The 19,238-nt window shown below is 44.1% G+C and overlaps 3 protein-coding genes across 5 annotated transcripts; 2 read left to right on the top strand and 1 right to left on the bottom strand.

Moving 5' to 3' along the window:
- Nucleotides 1-241: 241 nt before the first annotated feature.
- GPN3 (GPN-loop GTPase 3) lies at nucleotides 242-4,142 on the bottom strand. The gene is made up of 8 exons (XM_021532731.3): nucleotides 4,032-4,142; nucleotides 3,847-3,955; nucleotides 3,057-3,224; nucleotides 2,516-2,640; nucleotides 1,747-1,862; nucleotides 1,363-1,459; nucleotides 875-1,003; nucleotides 242-484 (listed from the first exon to the last, which is right to left on the bottom strand). The coding sequence occupies exons 1-8, from the start codon at nucleotides 4,077-4,079 to the stop codon at nucleotides 422-424; spliced, it is 855 nt and encodes a 284-aa protein (XP_021388406.1). The 5' UTR covers nucleotides 4,080-4,142; the 3' UTR covers nucleotides 242-421.
- Nucleotides 3,222-10,572, top strand: DENR (density regulated re-initiation and release factor). Of its 3 annotated transcripts, none has more exons than XM_021532732.3 (8): nucleotides 3,222-3,371; nucleotides 5,340-5,454; nucleotides 6,168-6,187; nucleotides 6,300-6,384; nucleotides 6,999-7,088; nucleotides 8,915-9,031; nucleotides 9,497-9,636; nucleotides 10,284-10,572. In XM_021532732.3, the coding sequence occupies exons 1-8, from the start codon at nucleotides 3,351-3,353 to the stop codon at nucleotides 10,326-10,328; spliced, it is 633 nt and encodes a 210-aa protein (XP_021388407.1). In that variant the 5' UTR covers nucleotides 3,222-3,350; the 3' UTR covers nucleotides 10,329-10,572. The 3 variants fall into 3 exon arrangements, with proteins under 3 accessions (XP_021388407.1, XP_021388409.1, XP_021388408.1); XM_021532734.3 differs by lacking the exon at nucleotides 3,222-3,371 and adding an exon at nucleotides 4,208-4,286; XM_021532733.2 differs by lacking the exon at nucleotides 3,222-3,371 and adding an exon at nucleotides 4,311-4,467.
- A 932-nt stretch (nucleotides 10,573-11,504) lies between these two features.
- Nucleotides 11,505-17,617, top strand: CCDC62 (coiled-coil domain containing 62). Its single transcript, XM_031506228.2, has 10 exons — nucleotides 11,505-11,565; nucleotides 11,770-11,906; nucleotides 12,163-12,355; nucleotides 12,930-13,096; nucleotides 13,373-13,474; nucleotides 13,796-13,967; nucleotides 14,052-14,153; nucleotides 15,129-15,217; nucleotides 16,006-16,106; nucleotides 16,701-17,617. The coding sequence occupies exons 2-10, from the start codon at nucleotides 11,871-11,873 to the stop codon at nucleotides 17,452-17,454; spliced, it is 1,716 nt and encodes a 571-aa protein (XP_031362088.2). The 5' UTR covers nucleotides 11,505-11,565; nucleotides 11,770-11,870; the 3' UTR covers nucleotides 17,455-17,617.
- The last annotated feature ends 1,621 nt before the right edge of the window (nucleotides 17,618-19,238 follow it).

Raw genomic sequence — 19,238 nt, forward strand, 5'->3', positions numbered from 1 at the left:
ATGCCCTAAGCGTGGCTCGTCCCAGTGGCAGTCTGGAGGTGAATTAAACCACGGTGGTTTCCCCAGCTTTTGAATGGTTTAATTCAGTCAGATCAAGACCTGCCACATACAGATTTTTCTGAGTCTTTTTCCTCAATATATTTTGAGGATTTGCTGGTCTGTTGAACCTCTTGCCCGTTTCTGGTTCTGCTTGTTTATATGTACTAACACTGGCCTATGTATTTTATAACACACCCAAGCATAGTAAAAAAAATTGTTTATTAAAGTAGTTACGAGGTCATATAACTCACTCTCCATTATAAATATTAGTTATTTTACAGATAAAACATCAGGCGTGTTTGTGTAGGGGTTGGGGGGTTTTTATTTTATTTTTATTTTTTATCAAAAACAAAGTATTTTCCTCAGAGTTTGAACATGTTTCTTACTCATCCACATGATCTTGAAAGTATTCATCCACAAGAGCAGATTTATCTTCTTCACATTCCTGTCAAAAAAAACCCCAGAAAAACATAAACCTTCCTGGTCTGAACACAGGAATCATTAGGGGACTTTGAACAGTCATGCAGGAAAAAATCTTGGTGATCTCAGTGGTCCTTTCTGGTATTTGAAGGTTAAAACTCTGTTAATTTTGAAAACCAAACCAATACTTTTAAACAACCACTTGATCAACCTGCATATGCAAGATTATATTAAAGAATTTCATTTCTATAACTAAATGAAGATGATACAAGCATTACCACTGAAAGACTAAACACAGCTTATTTTGAACCGTACAAAGAGAATAATTTATTAGCAAAGCAAAGAACATACTTATATCACAACTTCTCTTATGGATACTTTCTAATTTTTCATCTTCTCAGCAACAGTCCCTTACCTTTGGTTCTTTAAATTCCAGATCTTCTCCATACTGAATGGTGAAGTCTATGTGCTGCAGAATGATGTTTATGCTTTCCTCATCAGAGCGATCCAAAGGCAGGAATCGAACCATGCCATAATCATCAATCTACAGAAGGGAAATGCAGAAAGTTCATTCTCAATCACAGCACTCAAAGCCTCTTCCTTAAACCACTCTTTTCTGGACTTCTAAAATAGCATTTAAACTCACACTGCAAACCAATGGCAATTCCCAGTTCCCCACTCAGAACACCTGGCTACCAATCCTAAATTCTATGCAGCAGCAAATTCCCAAAATTGCCGACAGAAAAGAATTCAAAGAAAATGTATTGGCTATAATCCAGATATCAAGAGTATCTTATCAGTAGTATCAAGAATCTCATGCTAATCTGAAAAAACAAAAAAATATTAGTTAAGCAAAAAGTGATAGTGAATTTTAGGGCACTAGCTCAAAAGCAATGTACCTACCAATCCACATATAGATTTGGTCAGTTTTTTAAACCTTTTGCTTTTCAATATATTTGTAGAATCTTCAATCATAGAATACATATCTGGATCCAAGTACCTGGAGAAACAAAGTCATCATCAACATTGAAAGTCTGTCATTCAAAGTGACACAAAAGATCCAAGATAATTATTTACAGAAATAGCCAGAGATCAGTACAAACATGGAGCTATTTTTCTGACTCTGACTAAATTAAGCATCCTACCCAATGTTTAGAGATTATTGTTTGAAACAAAATCCATCTTCTCCCATTCCAAATGAGTAGGTTTTAATTGTGGGAAACATGACTCAAGTGAACTTTGTTTCAGTATATTGTACCACAGAGTAAATAATTTTTTGGAACTCACTTTTCTATTTCCTTCTTGGCTTTCTTGCTCAGCAAATCCATTTTGGTCATGACGTTAATCTGTGGAATCTCCAAAGATATCATTGCACTGAGGGCTGCCAGGATTCCAGAAATAAACTTGAAGAGGATGAAAAATGATGTATTAAAGTACACAAAAACAGAACACAAACATGCAGGACACTCAACCACAGGCCAAATCTGGTAATGAATATATGGAACATGGACACAAAGCCATATGAGGAATCATTCTCTCTGTTGAAAAGAGGAAGTGGAAAAATTTTTGGAGCCTCAAATATGGATCTGCCACTGAAAAGGACATTAAGAAAACCAAAACCCTTCTTGGAATAGTTACTGCTAAATGGGGATGGTGGCCTGCTTGTTCTTGGGATCTGAGAAAGCTCTCATGGAATCACAGAAGAATTTAGGTTGGAAGGGACTTCTGGAGGTTATCTGGCTCCTACAACTGCTCAAACAGAAGCACTTCCAGGTCAGAGCAGGCTGCTCTGGGGTTTGCCCAGTCAAGTTTTGACTCTGTGAACATTCACTGCACAATCCCTCTGTGCCTGTCCCAGTCTGTTCACTCTCCCAGTGCTGCTTTACATCCACCTGGGATTGTCCTTGCTGCAGGCTGTGTCTGAGGCAGCTGATGACAGCAACCACATCTCCCTGCACCTGGCAATTTTCCCTCTGGGCAAACCCAGCTCCCTGAATGGCTAAGACTTCTTGTTCTTTATTAAAATGAACTTTATCAACAGATTTCAAATGGATACCTTGAAAGATTCCACCATGAACTGAGAATCCACAAGGAAAACTCCACAGACACGGAATTCCCACTGCTGCAGCTGCTCCACCAACTGTTTCATCACTGGCAGGTGTGTGTAGAGTTCAATCTGACCTGGAGCACACTCAGGATGTTAACAGGTAGGAATGTGAAGCAAACAAGAACAGTACACAGTTATATTTAGACATGGGAACTGCACTTAAATAAAAACTAGTAAGGAAAGCACCTTCTTTTGAGGAAGCCTGTGTTTGAGTGAAATAGAAAAGAAATAAAAGGAGGTTTTTTCCTCCTTTGGTCCCCAGTTAGTGTTAGTTTGCAGTTGCCACAGCTCATGATGCTACCAAATAGCTGCGCAGTCACCCAGATCAGCCCAGGACCAAGTTCACTCCTGAGACACCTGAAAGTGACTCTGACAACTGATAATAGCTGAACAAAATGGGAATTATCACAACCTCCACAACCACATTTTCCAATTTGCGAATTTTCCAACGCTTATGAAGAGTGATGCCAAAACATTGGTGTGGCTTTACCTGGGCAATCAAACAAAACATAGTCATCCTCCACGTGCCCGAGGCTCTCCTCCAGCCAGCTGAAGTTATTGGCAAAGTATTCCATGCAAAACACCAAGCCACCATTGGGGCCAAACCTCAAGGACTCATCTTCCATGACATCGTCCACCTCTATCAGCTCGCGGATGTCTGCGACAACACAAACGGCCCCAAAGGCAGGGAATGAACTCTGGCAGCTGAGGAAACTTCACAGCAGTGCTGGGTGCAGGGGGATCTCCCTGGCACAGGCACAGCCAGCACCAAACACAACACGTTATGTTCAGGAAAGTTAAACAGGTAAATATAAGCTAAATACTTCCCGGGATTTATTGGGGAGGGTCTTTTGAGGGTTCCTGGTGATTGTCTAGGAAACATCTCATTCCCCAAGATTTTCCTCTTATGGTCTAATGAATATCTCCTCCTGAAAGTATCTCATCTATGTGGGCAGGTCAGGGTGTGCTTTTATCATCTTTGTTCAGATACAAACACTGCTGTTTTTCTTGAAACTGAGGCATCTGCCAGTACCTATCAATCACTGGTGTAGGTAAATACAGGGATTGAGAGTGCATCAACCTCTGACATAGGCACTGAGCATTATTTGCCAGCAGACCAGAATTATTCCTTAATTTACGGATCACACGTTACTTTATTAAAACGATTTTCCAACATCTTCCCCCGGCGCTGCACGGGCTCCGTTTTGGAGGACAGAACGGGTCCGGTCGCACGCTCTCGGGGCAGCCGGAGCCCAGCCGTGCCCGGGGCCGCCGCTCACCTGCCATGACGGGGTAGCTGAAGAGCTCGGCCGCCGGGTCCAGGTTCACCACCTGCACGGCGCGGCCCAGCGCCTCGCAGTGCTGCACCATGGTGGAGCAGTACGTGCTCTGCAAGGCACACGCGGCCGTCAGGAGCCGGCAGGGAGCTCCCTCCGCCCGCCCTTCCCCGCTATTCCCCGCTCACCTTCCCGCTGCCCGCCGGGCCCATCACCAGCTGCGCGTACCGGGGCATGGCTGCGGCGGCCCGGCGGGGAATGGCCGCTGCGGCGGCCCGTAGCCCGGCCGGCTCCGCGGCACGGCCCCGCCCGCCGCCGTACGGCGAGCCGGCGGGGTCAAACCGTGCCCGCCCCTCTCGCGAGACGGCGGCGCTGGGGCGGGCGCACGTGCGCGCGCGGTGAGGGACCGGGACCGGGACCCGCCGCGGCCCGAGGGGCCTCCGGTAACACCGACACCGCCCCCGGGCCCCCCCGCGCAGCCCCCGCCTGCCGGCTCCCACACGCGCCCGCTCCCGCTCCGCCCCTGGCGGGGATCCCCCCGGTGCTTGTACCGAGCATCCTCCCGGCGCCCTCCGTTCCGTCAGCGCCGGCACCGCCCCGCGCCGCCAGCCCGTCCCTCCTCAGGTACCCGACCCGCATCCCCCGGCTGCCCCCCATCCCCTCAGCTCTGCCCCCGCGAATCCCCCCGGCCGTGCCCGGTGTCCCGGCTCCCTTCCCCCGGGCCGCCCTCGCTTTTCCCCGTGACGCCCGGCATAGCCCCGCGCCCCTCTGGGGTGTTCGCCCGGCTCCCCCAGCCGCGCTGTGCCCCTGTGCCTGTCCCCTGCCCTGACCCACCGCCTCTGGAGTTCCCTCCGCGTTCCCCACTGCTCAGCACAGCTCGCACCACATCCTGAGCTCCGTCACACGTACCCCCTGCGTTCCCATCCTCTGCGGGATTTCTTATGTGTTCCAAATTCTTTCCTTGTTGACTCCTGTCTTCTAAGTCCCTTGCTTGAAAACGTGTGTGTAGACCACTATTAAATCCATTAGTGCCTTGAGTTTGCTTTCCTTTTTTTACCCTCTGTTGTTTTTTTTCCCAGTGTTCTTGGATCAGATAGTGACTCTTCAGGCACTGATTTAAATGACCCCTTTCCTTTGCTAATATGCAAGAGGTGCCTGCCTCCAGTGTCCCCACTGCTCGTGTGCACTGATTTAACATGATACTTGTCCTTAACCCAGTGTGTTCTGTAATTCCATGTGGGTTTCTGAAAGATTTTTCTTCATTTCGTGGCGCTTTGGCTGCTTTCCCCTTACATGCTAGAATTCCAGTACTGCTTGGCATCCTTTGAAGCAGTTTCCCCATGTTTTCATATGTTTGGCTCCCATTTTCCTCGCCCTGATCTCTCACTCTCTTTTGACACTTCCCCTGTTTCCTGTGGCACTCTTTGAGCTGGGAGGGCTGTGACTGACGCAGCCCCAGAGCCTGGGTGCTGATGCTGTGGCCCTGTGACCCGCAGGCCTGTGACATGGCCACGGAGGTGGCCGAGCCCGTGGTCCCTGACTGCCGAGGGGACGGCAGGAGCGGTGCCAGGTCCGACGCCGATTACCCACTGCGGGTGCTCTACTGTGGAGGCAAGTCCTGGGAGCTTCCTGCCTGGGCAGGAGTGGGAGCACACATCTCTGCCTGCAGGAAGCACAGAAAAGGCCTCTGGGCATTAGTGTGATAGAAAAAATGGAATGCATTAAACTGCCATACTGTGTTTAAAAGTATTCTTTGCATGTTCTGTTTGTAGTTACGTGGGTGAAATTTGAAGGGAAGTAAATTGTCTTGACAGGTGTGTTTTTAGATAGGGATGTCATTTTGCTTCAGGCTGGAATACAGTAGGAAACAGCCCTGTTGTGTGTGAAAATCAGCACAGTTGGTTTGGCTGTCCCCTCTCTGGGACATTGGCAGCTCTCAGAGAAAGGAAAGCTGACCAAACCACCTGGTGCTTTGTTCAGTGTCTCTTTTGCCTCAGGTAGAAGTGGTGTTTTGTTCTGTAGCTTTTCCCAACCTTGGGCTTCTCCTCCCCTTCCCTCAGTGACTGGCAGCTCTTGCTGTGATGTTTTATCCTAATGCAGAGCGTGCGAGCACAGGTGTAATGAGAGAGGAATTAAAATGTGGAGTGGCAACAATAAAGAAAAGTTTTTGAGTCAGTGTGTGGTTATAACCAAAAGTTATGTAAGAACTCATCCCTGACTTTGAAACACCATTTGGAATTTAAGTACTAAGCCTGTAAGTAAAAAGGTGAAAAGTAAAAATTCCTTTTGTAATCTGTTCTTTTTATTCCTCCTTCTTTCTCCAGTCTGTTCGTTGCCAACAGAGGTGAGTTCATTGTTGTCCAAATTTCCTTCTGTCCTGTTATGCCCTGTTTTGGTGTATTTGTGATGCATTTTGTCATTCCTCCACTAACAGCATTCATATGACTTTTCTCTAGTACTGTGAATACATGCCTGATGTGACTAAATGCAGACAATGGTTAGAAAAGAATTTTCCAGATGAGTTTGCAAAGCTTACAGTCGGTAAGAGTCTTTTCTATTTTCTAACTGATATGTGTCCTTGGACGTATTTAGAAATATCTGAGCTTATCCTCTTTTCTTTTCCTGATGTATCATGTGAGAGTTAATGCTTTGGATGCTGTGAAATGGGTTTTATAACGTCAGAAAACACTAAATAATCAATTTGTAGTTTCATTAATAATATTTGAGCTTTCTTAAGGTTCCTACCATAAACAGTCATCCATGCACTTGTTTCCCATCAGAGATAGTTTATTGGATTTTATGTCTTTCCAGTCTACAGTGGATAGCTGGAGGAAAGGTCTTTAATAATGGAGAACTTATTTGTTTGCATTTGGAATTTCAGTATTAATATTATCATTATTTCTGTCCCTCTGTGCAAGAGCCTTTATTGAAATTGTCCCTGTAGCTTGGAGCTGAGGCTTTTCTGGAGTTTAATTTGCAGAAATGCTGTAATGAAGATGTAACATGCATCAGTCAAAAGGCTGCTGCAATTCAGCACAGTGTACTGATTCAGCAAAATATCACTTTACCTTACTTTCTGTTCCTGTAAGGCTGTGGGGTTTGATCACTAAATTTGTTTGTTTTTTTTTCCCTCACTCCTTTCTGCTGCATTTAAGAAAATTCACCTAAACAGGAAGCTGGGGTTGGAGAAGGCCAAGGAAATGTGGGAGGAGGAGAAGAAGAGGAGAAGAAGAAGCAAAAGAGAGGCAAGGTCTAAATAGTTGATTGTGGTACTGATTTCAAAACAGTTTGGGACATCCCTTTCTCACCTGCTGGTCTGGAGCAGGGCACGAATTCCTTGCATTTTAGTGGTTAGCTCTGGAATATAGGGAATACATAGGGAAATATATCTGGTAATGCCTCATGACTCTGCTTTTGCCTTTGTTCCTTCCACCTCTCTGTATTCATGGAACAGGATTTGGTTTCATGTTTTAAAATCTGTTACCTGTGTCTCCATTAGAAGCTGTGTCTCCTCCCAGCAGTACTAATGAAAAACATTTTCAAAACCCAACTTTGGAAGATAAAAAGTTATGTGGAATAATTTAAACACACGGTTATCTTCAATCATTGGAGCTCTTTCTGCTGAATTAATTAACATGCTTTCCACCATAAATTAGAGTTCTCGAGCTGTTAATATGCACTTGCTTGTGCAGTGTCAGTTGTGTGTTATGCCCCAGAAATTATGGTTAATACCCAGTAACCTTCATATTTTATGCCACATATATTTGTGTTTTAAGTTTGGTATCTTGGTAACCAATTTAATTTACCTTCTTAGCAGGCAATGTGTAGTGACAACAGTAATTCATGTTCTGTAACTTGGATGCTTCTCCCAGAGATTTCAGGAGATTTTACTTTAACATTAATTTGTTGTGGTATGATTAGTTTTCAATTTTATGAGGGGTGGTATGATTAATTTTCAGTCTGGTGTTTCAGTCTGGTTCCAAAATAATAGTGTTTAAAATATTTGGTGATTTTTCTCCAAGAATCTAAAGTTCCATGAAAGCGTACAATATGGTGTTAAGCAGGATAATATAAGAGTGTGAGGGAAAACAAGCACAAACTTCATAAGACACTGCTGAAACTCAACGAAGTTTAAGGCAGAAATTTACTGTCTAAAAATTATCAGACACTGGTTTATAATAAAATAGAATTGAAAGTGCTGCATGTTAGAAGCAGTCACAGGGCTTGGTTTACTTGTCATAAATTCTTTAGGTTTTCATGCTGAGAAGGCTCAGAAATATGAAACTTTAGTTACCCTGGAAAAACATGATGACTGTACACGAAGTTAGCTGAGATCTTAATCTGGCTGGAAGAATCCTAATGAGTGGAATGTATCTTTTGCATGCTTTACTCTGACTCAGAAATGCCTGAAATGGGGAGTGTTCCCAGAGGCTGGCCTGGGAGCAGGCAGGGGAAAGGTGGTGTAAATGGTGTGGAATTGGGGTGCTGTGGCTGGCTGCTGTCACAGCTGTGGGGTTGGCTGCTGGCTCACATTTCCATGCCTGGTTCATTGTGGGGTCGTGCACGGGTGTCCAGAACTTGATCTGCTGTTAAACCCAGCAACCTGAGGAAAGCAAGACCTTGTGGCCTCAGGAAATGGGCATGGGCAGCTTGCTTTGCCTCAGACACAAACCGTGAGGATGTTAAAATAGTTGTGGAAAATATAAAATAAAAATTTATTTCTCGGGCTACACCCAAGGAACAATGTAAATGTAGCCCAAACACAGTGATTGGTAAAGTGTGGGGAAAAGGGGTTTTTTTTGCTGATTGTAGTGGGGGTCTTTTGAGTAGCCTGTGTTTGAATGCACATTTCACATGTATATATTGTTATTTCCCATCAGACTGGACTTTGATGCCATGGGATCTTTCTTAAATAATAGTAAATCTCAGACAATAAGCAATATACATTTTTGTGTTGGGGAGTTAATAGCTTCTTTGTTTATAGGGACAAAATCTGACCTTGTATGTTTTTTTCTTTGATGAACTATGACATAATTTAATTAATCATGTAACCTTATGTTCTGTTTTAAAGGTGGAAGAGGTCAGATAAAACAGAAGAAGAAGACAGTACCACAGAAAGTTACGATAGCTAAAATTCCCAGAGCAAAGAAAAAATATGTCACAAGAGTGTGTGGCCTTGCCACATTTGGTGAGTTTGGGTTTTCCTGGTGTTGGATGTACCTGCCTTTAACCTCATGATGCTTCTTCTGGTTGTATTCCACTGGGCAATCTGCTTCCAGCTGTGAGATTAAAGTCCCAAGGTGCTTTTAGCAGTTCCAAAGCATGTCAAAGGTACACTGACTTCCCACAGGGATAAATTATTAAGGCACTTATTGCCATGATTTTTCAGACAAAGAGGGTTACAGGTGCAGACTCACCTCAGCAGAACATGTAGAGGACATTCAGCAGTTTCTACCTTGAAGCATTTGTAGATCTGTAGAGTCAGATGTTTTGGGTGTAAACAACAAACTTGGCTTTCAGTGGAAACTCTAGCAAAACTTCAACTGTAAAGTGCCACTACTTTTTCAAGTTAAAACAAGATTTTGGCTTTAATCTTGAGAAAATATTTTTGTGACAATAACTGTACTTAAATTGTTCATTTTCCCCTGGACAGAAATCGATCTTAAGGAAGCACAAAGGTTTTTTGCTCAGAAATTTTCCTGCGGTGCCTCAGTAACAGGAGAAGATGAAATCATTATTCAGGGGGACTTTACAGATGACATTATTGATGTAATCCAGGAGAAGTGGCCTGAGGTAATAAACCCTTCTTTCTCTCAGGAAGACACCTGCTTTTCCACACTAGCCTGTGATTTACCAATGATTTTGGAAAAGGGTTTCATCTTTGGCGGCACAGATTGGTGCACAAAAATAAAAGAGCAGTTGTTGCATTCCCACCCTACAGTGAGGGAGGCATGTCAGAATAAATGCAGCTGTCAAATATCTGTGCCTTCTTTGTGACCATTTCTTAACAGTGAGTGTCTAAGTGTTCTTACATTGCCATCCTGTTTCTCAACACGTCTTAAAATATTGCAAAATTAAATCAAACAAAAAATCCCCAAGCCCCACACATTTGTGCTTCAAAAGAGATCAGCTAGTGTGGGTTGGACTGAAATGTAAGGCTGAGAGCTGTAATTGCAAGAGCTTTCTCTGGCTCTCCCTTGTCCTGGCATTTCCCAAGTGGAATTCTTTATGGTTTAACTCCATAGGCCTGTCTTTATTCCCAGCCCTGCAGGCTCAGCTGTGTCCTGTAAGCACATGTCACTCATATAGGATTTACAGCAGGAGATCTGGAATGGGGCTGTTCACTTCTCCCACTTCACTACACTTACAGGGGTGCACATTGAAGGAGGCATGTAAAAAGAAAATATTTAATTTGCTGTCTTGTGGCTTTTTCTCCCTAGGTGGATGATGACAGCATTGAAGATCTTGGAGAAGTCAAGAAGTGATAGTGGAAGACTATCTTTATTTAATTACATGGTTATAAATGATATAGCAAAAGTGAGGCTTCTAAATCCATTTGCTCTGCAGTGAAACTGTGGAGAACCCATTTCCTTGGCATTCTCTGTATAGGCTGCTTGGTTTTCTTTTTTGTTTTGGGGGGTTTTTTGTGATATTTGCCAAAGTTAAATTGAGGTTCTACCATGCTTAAGCATGAAGTAGATTTAAATAAAATTACTGTTCCTCACTGAATACTTTCTGAGGTTTTTTGCATCTACTTTCCTCTACTTATCTTACAGGAAAATAAGAATTTAAGGCATTAGAAGTTTGTTTCTCATCTGCTCTTCTTTCTGCTGAGCTTAACTGAATAAGGCACTTGGCTGATGTAGACCTTTCATTTACCTGAAGAGAATTTTAGAAATCAGAATGGAACAAGCATTCTAAAGGTTTGTTAGCAGTGGAAGAACAGTGAGTCCTGAAGGGGTCATTCTACATGCCTGCCAATTTAATTATTTTGTTAAGTGGAAACACTGAGACATCTGTGAATATGACTTAGAAATTTAGCCTATTTTCATAATTCCAAAGATCTAACCCTGCTGGGCTTCTAGGTGAGGCAATTGTAATGACTTTCTGCTTTTAACCTGCAGCTCCTTTTAGAATGGTAGTAATGAATACAAATTAATAGTGAGCACTGTTCCACAGGTCATGTTAGGAGGTGGGGTGCCAGCTCTGCTGTCTGTACTCCCACAGACAGCCTCGAGCATCGATTTGGTGCCTTTTTGTTTCATTGTTCCATTTAATAACAAGAAATGCTCCCTGGTGGCAGAGTCCTGGAAGTGACATGCTCCTGTCACTGCAGAACCTCAGAGCTGAAAGCCAAGGGGGTGATGTGTCAAACTCTCTGTTGTCTTCCTGTACGGCTGCTTTTTACAGTGATTTCTATTTATATACCATGGGTGTATCTGTAGAGATAACTCCATCCCTGTCATTGCAAATAGTGTCTCTCAAGAGCTGCCTGCACCACTATAGTCCTCCCATTTAATGCTGGACAGGGAAGCTGCCTCCAACCCTTAACATTCCGGCTGGTTCTTCCTCAATTATCACATTTTTCTAGCAGCTCCAGCCTCACCAGCAGCGGCCCGGGGTGAGGCGGCAGCCGCGGGACTCGAACCCGCGGCCGCTTCGCTGCGGGGGGCGGAGCTTCCTCCAACGGCGGGCGGGGCCGGTGGGTCGGGGCGGCCGGGGGTAAGCGGGGGCTCACCGCGGCTCATGAGGGGGCCGGAGGGCAGGGGAGGCTCCTGCGCTTAGGAAGGGCGGGACAGCGGGGCGGGACAGCGGGGGAGCCCTGCCCGGGAGCCCTGCCCGGGAGCGGGGTCGCTCCCGGGGTGGGCCCCGCCTCAGGCCTGCGCCCCCGGCCCGGCCGCTCCAACGCCGCCCGTGCTCCCTCAGGGCCGGCGCGAAGCGCGGGGAGCCTCCGATGCTGAGCGTGACATCCCTGGAGCCTTCCCGCTTCCGCGAATGCCTGGCAGAGCTCTGGCCCCCAGTCCCCTATGAGTTCATCACCACAGAGTTCTGCTTCGCCCCAGGTAAAAGATGAAAGCGCCGTTAACAATCGGCTCTGTTCTGTGCTCACGGCGCTGCTGCCGGCGTGAGTCACGGGGCGCCGGTGGTACCACCTTGTTCGGTCAAGGGCCACAGGTGGTGCCACCAGCATAAGGAACTTCTTGGAATGGTCTCTATTTATAATATAAACATAACTAAAAATAAACCCCGCGAGTTTATTACGAGAGAATTTGTCACTTCCCTTGTGTTGAAATGCATTCCGTGTCTCGCCTTTCGTAGGCATTTAGCCCTGATCGAAAGAACAGCATCATTAGGAGGCAGAGACAGGAGCTCAAGCTGTTAATTGCAGAACTGAAAGATCGTGACAGGGAGCTCAATGACATGGTGGCAGTGCATGAGAGACACATTCAGGCCTGGGAAGATGATCGCCAAAAAATACTGACTTTAGGAGAACAATGCAGCATGTTAACTAGTAAGTGTTGTGATGTAAAGAATGAGATTTTTCTCCTATAAGCATGTTCAGGTGCTTCAACCCCTCAATAATAGTTTTGCATCATAAAAGGAACCATTTCCTACCCTTCAGCCTTAAATTTTATTGTTTCTCTGGGATCTAAACTTCCACATGGTGCTGAAGTGATCTTGAAGGGGGTGTGATGTTCAGATAACTCTTTCTTGTCCGAATGTCTAAATTGCTTCTATGAATTCTTAAAAAAAAATAATCTGATTAAATAAATGTGGGGGAAGAGGAAAATTTGCAACCTGCTGGTGAGCTTTGTGCCCTGAGGTTTCACTGCACAGCTCTGAACAAACACAAACCACCCAAACACCTGGTGGCTCTGAACAGTCTCAGTACAGAGCTCACCATGCAGTTCCTGTTCCATCTGACCTGGGTAGCCAGGGAATCCTTCATGGTGTGCAACATAAGCATCCAGGTCTGAATCCTGTGATTTTAAAACACTGGGTTAAATTATTTCTGAGATTTAAGAAATTGCATGACAGCCTCTCAGCTGTTCTCTCACATATAACTTTGTCTCCTTCCTTTTCAGGGGAGCTGAAGGAGAAAAATGCAGTTATAAAATCACTAACCAAAAAGTTAAAGTTATTAGAATCCCAGCATAATGACAGTAAGGTAACACTTGAAAGCACACAACAGAAGTTTAAAGAGCTCACTCAAAAAGTAACAGATTCATCTGGTCGCTGCCAGGCTCTGGAGGTAGGGGTTGAGTAATGGTCTGATTTTGTAGTCCATGCATTTACAGGATGCCTGTGATGAAATGTAACATTTCAAAACTGAGACATGCAGGGTATTAAAACCCTTGATCACAAGCAAGTTGGGGAATAATTTTTACTCCAGTTTTCTTTTCTCCAATTTGCTCAGGATACCACATTGCCATCCACAACGTTTAAATAACGTTGTGGATGCATCTACTGGGAAAAAAATAACTTTGAATCACTGAAGTAATAGCTGACACTTATTTCTGTTCACTAGGAGAAAAATCAGAGTCTTCACTGCTCAATTTTGGAACTGTCTGCTAAAACAGGCCAGCTGCAAGCGAGGGAACAGGAGCTTCTCTCTATGCTTCAGATGAAGGTAACATCTGTAACATCTGTCAGCTCATGGGCACTAAATGTGGTCAAGCTGCAGTGCAACTGTTAGTGACTCTGCCACAAGGCTTCTATCATTGGTGATCTCACTCATGGTTAATTCTTAGGCTTGTTTGAGAAGAGAAAAATGGTTTGTTGTCACAAACAAGCTTGTTTCCAAGATTTCATTTGGGTGGGTTTTTTTTCCCTCAAAAGCTCAGAAGGAAGTCTGTGGGTCACTTTAACAACTGCAGAAGGATGTATTGTTGTTTTGTCCAAACCCATCCATGATATAAAAAATAAGAATTCATTGTGTTTCCTATTTCAGGATAAGGCCTTACTTGAAACAACCGATCAGATTAGCGAGGTTAAATCTATATTTAAAACATTGGAGAATGCACTGCATACAGCAAAGTCTGCTGACATCAGTCACAGCAGAGAGCAGCCAGACCTCAAGCTGACACTGAACGATTTCATGTGTCACGTAAATACACTGAAAGGTAAATGTTTCTGCTGGGCACCTAATTAAGTGTAGGCCAGCAGATTCCTTTTCACTCTGGGAAATGCTACATTTTGTTTTGCAGATATCCTCTCTGAAAAGATGAAAGAAAGCAGTAAGAACCAGGAAGAAATCAGTCACCTGAAACAAGAAAATGGCTGCTTGAGGAGTGAGCTGATACTGGCAGGTGAGGGTGGGCAGCTGGCCTTTCATGCCTTGGCTTTCAACAGCTCAGGGAGTTCTGGGCAGCAATTCACTGGTATCTGTGAAGGAGGCAGCTTGTTACCTGCCTTCCTTGCAGTTTAATAAAAGTATATCCCTTGTGTGCCATTCTTCTATGAAGCAATATCTGGGGCTTCTGCAGGGACACTTTATAAAGTCTTGAGAAAGCACAAATTCACCAAGGGGATTACACAAGGGGAGGAGTGAGTGGCTTGGGGGACTCTCTCCTGAAAATGTTGAGACCTTCTCTTCTCTGTTGCTTTCTTTAGATAATGGAATTGGTTTAGGCTGGTTTAATATGCAGGACTTGGTAAACTGTATCTTGCTTTCCATAATACCTTTGGTTTTTGGTGGAAGAACATCTGGTGCTGCAGTGGATAGGAAAGGTCACTGCAGTATTCTTGGGGATAACCACAGAGACCTTGAAAGATTAGGTGGCCAAAGGTGTTCTCTGCTGTGAGATAATTTCCTTGCCTATCATTTTTAGTCTGCTATTTGACCTTTGTCAGATATTGATGCCATGTCTCATTATTTTAAAACAAAAAAAAATGGGGAATTGTTTTGCTGCACTTCTCTCTATGTGCATGAATTAAAATTAGTTAACTGAATTTCCTTTATGCTTTCCTTTTTTTTCCCCCTTTTCCCTTTCCCTTTTCTCTTTTCCTTTCTGAAAACATTAAATAAATCAGTCAGCAAAGCACAGTATTGCTGCTAGTAAAATGAAGCCAGGCGCTGAGGAAAAGTCCAAGGAAAATACTTGAATTTTTTTTGTTGTTGTTTTCTTGTGGGTTTTGTGCTCTTTTTATCTGTTGATCTTAAGAAACTGCTTCTGTTTTGTTTCAGTACCACCTCCTACTGCTACAGACACAGCATTAGCAATGCACTTGTTTTGTGTCTATTCACCTGAAGTAATAAAAGTAATTATTATCTTTTGAAACAGTGGAAGAAGCACAGAGAAAGGACCAACTTTTTCAGTTTGCCAAGTCTAAGCAACTGCGGATTGAAAAAGAATTGTCCAGTTTGCGGCAGGTACAGCCCTGATTGTGTTTCTGCTCCGAGGTCAGAGGAGCATTTTCAGGAACATCAGACCTGTGTGGAGCAGTGTAAAAAAGTTAGATAGATATTATTAATTAAGGAACACCTAAAAATCTGTTTGTGGCTTGCTGGGATCCCTGTAGAATGTTGATTTATTTCATTTGGGGTTAAGCTGAAAAGCCCATGGTGCTTCCAGTCTTGGGAAGTCACATGAAGGACAGCAGGATTGGGATTGCACACCTGCCCAAGGTGAACTCAGCTGAGTAAGGGACACAGTGTCCTGGCAGGTCTGTTTTTCACAACCTAAACCCTGTGTGTTCACCTGCTCTCAGCTGAGGTTCTCAAAGCATGTTCCACTTTTTAATTGCAAATAATTGATGGGTAGTTACCTTCTTCATTAGCTTCACAAAAAATCCCCTGCAGTAAAAGCCAAATCCCATGATCATAATCCATGTCCTGTAATTTTGTAGCTGTGAATAACGTAATAACAACATGTATTAAATATCAGGTAACAGTAATGATATATTTATTGTTCAGCGTGGTTCCGTCTTAGAAGAATATTCTAATCTAATAAAAATCCTGTTTATTGTTGCAAAACATTATTTTCCTAAATACATGCAGAGATGTCCTCTTAGATTTGGAAGTCTTTGTCAATAATTTGACCATAGGCATTGGTTTATAAAAACATTTTGAGGATGTTTTTGGAAGACAAGCACTGTGGTAGTACCTGATGATGTTCCTGCACCCAGACGTTCACCAGTGCCCCCCACTGCCTCTAACAGGTCTGTGTAAAACAGCAGCGGGACTTGCACTTCCTTCATGTCAACTTTGATAGCTCTCAGGACTCCAGGCAAAAACATGAAAATACATCAAGTGGAAGGAGGTAAAGACATTTTAATTTTTTTTCTTAAATAGTATGTCCTCAAAGAGAGACTTCACTGTTCAGCCCCAGCTAACACCCTAACAGGGGTGTGTGCTGGCTCAGGATGGCTTTGCTGGAGTTGACCACAAACATCCAGTGAAGCTGTCAAGTACCCTGTATTTTATTTGGTCAGGAGAGACCATGAACATCAGTTACAGACCAAGTTTTGTAGCAGGCCAGACAGCTCATGATTTTTTTTAGAAAGTGAACTAGTCTGGTGGTAGGGGTGTTAACCTGGCTCCCTGCTACTTTTATTTAAAAAGCAACGTTTATTTTAGGAACTAAACTTAGAGAATTGGTGCACACCCTGGAGGTTCAGACAGGATCACCATACTGTGATTAAAACATGAGGGAACTCTCGGACTGATTTTGAAAAGTTAACAGCCAAATCTGGGCAGATTTTCTGTGGGGTTTTGGCAGGATACAGCTGCCTGGCGGTGTGTAAGCTGCTGCAGAACCGTGGCAGCAGCGTGTGTTCTGTAGAGCTTTAGGAGTGCACTTGGGGATGCTCTTCACCTGCAGTGTTTCTGACTTGTTTTTGTCGTGCCGTTGTAGCTCAGGGGCCACACTCCCTGCCTCTGAAAGCTCCAGCGAGACAGACAAGGGTAGGACTGAGGGCAGCCACAGGATGTGCGAGGAGTGTGGAACTGCACCAGTTCCAGCAAGTAGGGTAAAACCCACTCCTGAGATATGTGAAGTAGATAATAGACAGTCACTGAATGCCTCAGACTTGGAGGAAACTACCTCAGCATTGTTAAACCAGTGTCAAAAAGCTGTGAAAGGCTTGGCCCTGCCTGTGGAAGAAGGAGAAAAGCAGGATGTTGCATCAAGCTTTGATGAGCTAGACAGTGAAAAATTTCATGAGGTAAACAACACAAAGCCATTGAGAAACAGGGAAGTCGAAGAGAATGGAGTGAAAAGCAGAGACGAGAAAACCTTTGAGGTGTCGTTGCCTTCATATGATCGTTGGCTTAAAATCAAATCTCGTGTAGATTTGCAAAGCACTTTAATCCAGAGCAGCAGCACGTCTGACAAAACTGATAATGCAAACAAAACCTGGGAAGAGAGATCTGACACTGAGTCTGGCCAAAAAAGCAGAGAGACTCCTGCGACTTGCAAGTCTGACTCTGATTCCGGTATTAATAACTTCATTGTAAATAAAGATACACGGTGGAAGCCACTCTCAGATCTGGAGTGGCTGGAGATTTTCAAACCCAAAAACAGAGATGGAGATACGCACCATGGAAGAGATGACAGCTGTTTGGAGACTGCACAAGAGATGAAATGTACCTGCTCAAAAAGGTTATGAGTTTGTTGCCTTTAAGAAATAAGCATAAGCTAGACTTGCGTAGAAACTTAGGTATATAAGCTCTCAGTATTATCTCAAGCTATGTTTAGAGTAAGTGCTGTTTTAAATATAGTTTTTCAACCTGAAAAGTAAGAAATTTAAAATAAAAATAGCTCTTAAAGTGTTGTGATTCTATTTTTATGCATTTATTTTTTTCTCCTCTCTTATCCCCGAGAGCTGTGTGGGCAGGAGAAGCTGCAATAGCATATAACTTAGCCAAATAAACTAATTGAGAAAATCTTACAATTTTTTGAAATCCCAGGTGTTGCTCATAACTCTGATGGGTAAAATATGTTCTGGACAGAGCTGGACTTCTACAGTGATGTTTCTGTAAGGCAAGAAACAGATGCAAGTTTTGTGTGATGCTTTAGTGACTGTTTTATTTCTACTGAGAAATCACATCTTGGCTGGGCAAGAATGTAGAACACAGCTCTGAGCACAGGCTGTTGCCTCTGTCAGGGCAAGAAATTAGATGGCAAGATTTAAAGGACAGCAATCTGTCCACTCTCCAGCTCATGGGACTCTATCCTTCTGTTTGTGCTGTGGGAGGAGAAGGACATGTGGTCGGGGACGAGCAGGGTGAGGTTTCTAATGGTGAGAAGTGTCAGAAGAAGACCCAGGTGCCTCAGTGATGTTGGAATGTCTCTGAGATAAAAAACCTGCTCTGCATTTACAGAGGTGGCTTTGTGCCTGGATAAGCAAAGGCATTCAGAGCTGGGACTTGCTGTGGATTTGTTCTGTTGGTTCCTCTATTTCTGTTCAAAAAAATTGATTTACCCAGCTCTATTTTAGAAGGATTTTTGAAGTTTCACAACGATTTCACAGCTGTTTTTTAGCCAGAGGAGAGGAGCCTTCCAGCTGGTGGTTTGACAAGCACAGTAAATGAACAGCTGTTTAAACCTGCTCACAGTGTTTGCCAGCAAGCTGCCCAGCATCCAAACAGATTAATGTTATGGAATGGAAAGATCTGATGTATGGATGCTTTCATTCTGTGTGGCTTTTGAAACAGAAATATTGTAGTAATTGTTGCTGCAGTGGGGCAGACCTGTTCAGAAACAAGGTGAATGGGCAGCCACTGCAAAAGAATGCTGGATGCTGGCACATTCCCACGTGCCTTAGCTGAGCTTCACTCTCCATGTGGGCTCTCTCTAGTTTCCACTGCCTATAAATCATTGGAAAGACTCCACTCCCCTTCTGTCTACCCTGACCTTCCTTATCAACTCCCCCAGCAGCACCAATGACACACTGCCATCCCTCCAAATCCCTTTTGAGGCTGCATCAGGAAAGCTGCTCTCACTTTTTGTCTTGCCCTATTTGTCTTGTCCTTGAATGAATTTTAAGGGGAAAAGGAACAAATTCAACCTGGGCAGTGCAGCTAGAAGATATCCTCCAGTTAGGGGGGAGCTGTGGGATTTGCTGCTGAGCTCTCCAGTTTTCTTGATGCCCACATTTGGTCCTGGGGCCCTGCTAATTGGAGATGGATTGACTCAGTGCAAATCTCTGACTCTCTGCTCTCCAGCCTCTGCTGACTCGGATTTGGCAGGCAATAAATCCTCACCCCTAAATGGGAGGAAGGCAGGAGCATTGCTTCTGTGAAGGGATTAATGGCAGAGACCAGCACAACATTCCTCCTGGGACTTGGATCTGGATCCTCCAGTTTTCCATCGCTGCTTTCAGAGTGCTGATGATGTAGCTTGTGTTTAGGGAAGGGTGCTGGCACCTCCCTGTCATCCCAGCAAATATTT

The sequence above is a fragment of the Lonchura striata genome, chromosome 18 (assembly GCF_046129695.1).
Source record: "Lonchura striata isolate bLonStr1 chromosome 18, bLonStr1.mat, whole genome shotgun sequence".
Classification (NCBI taxonomy): domain Eukaryota; kingdom Metazoa; phylum Chordata; class Aves; order Passeriformes; family Estrildidae; genus Lonchura; species Lonchura striata.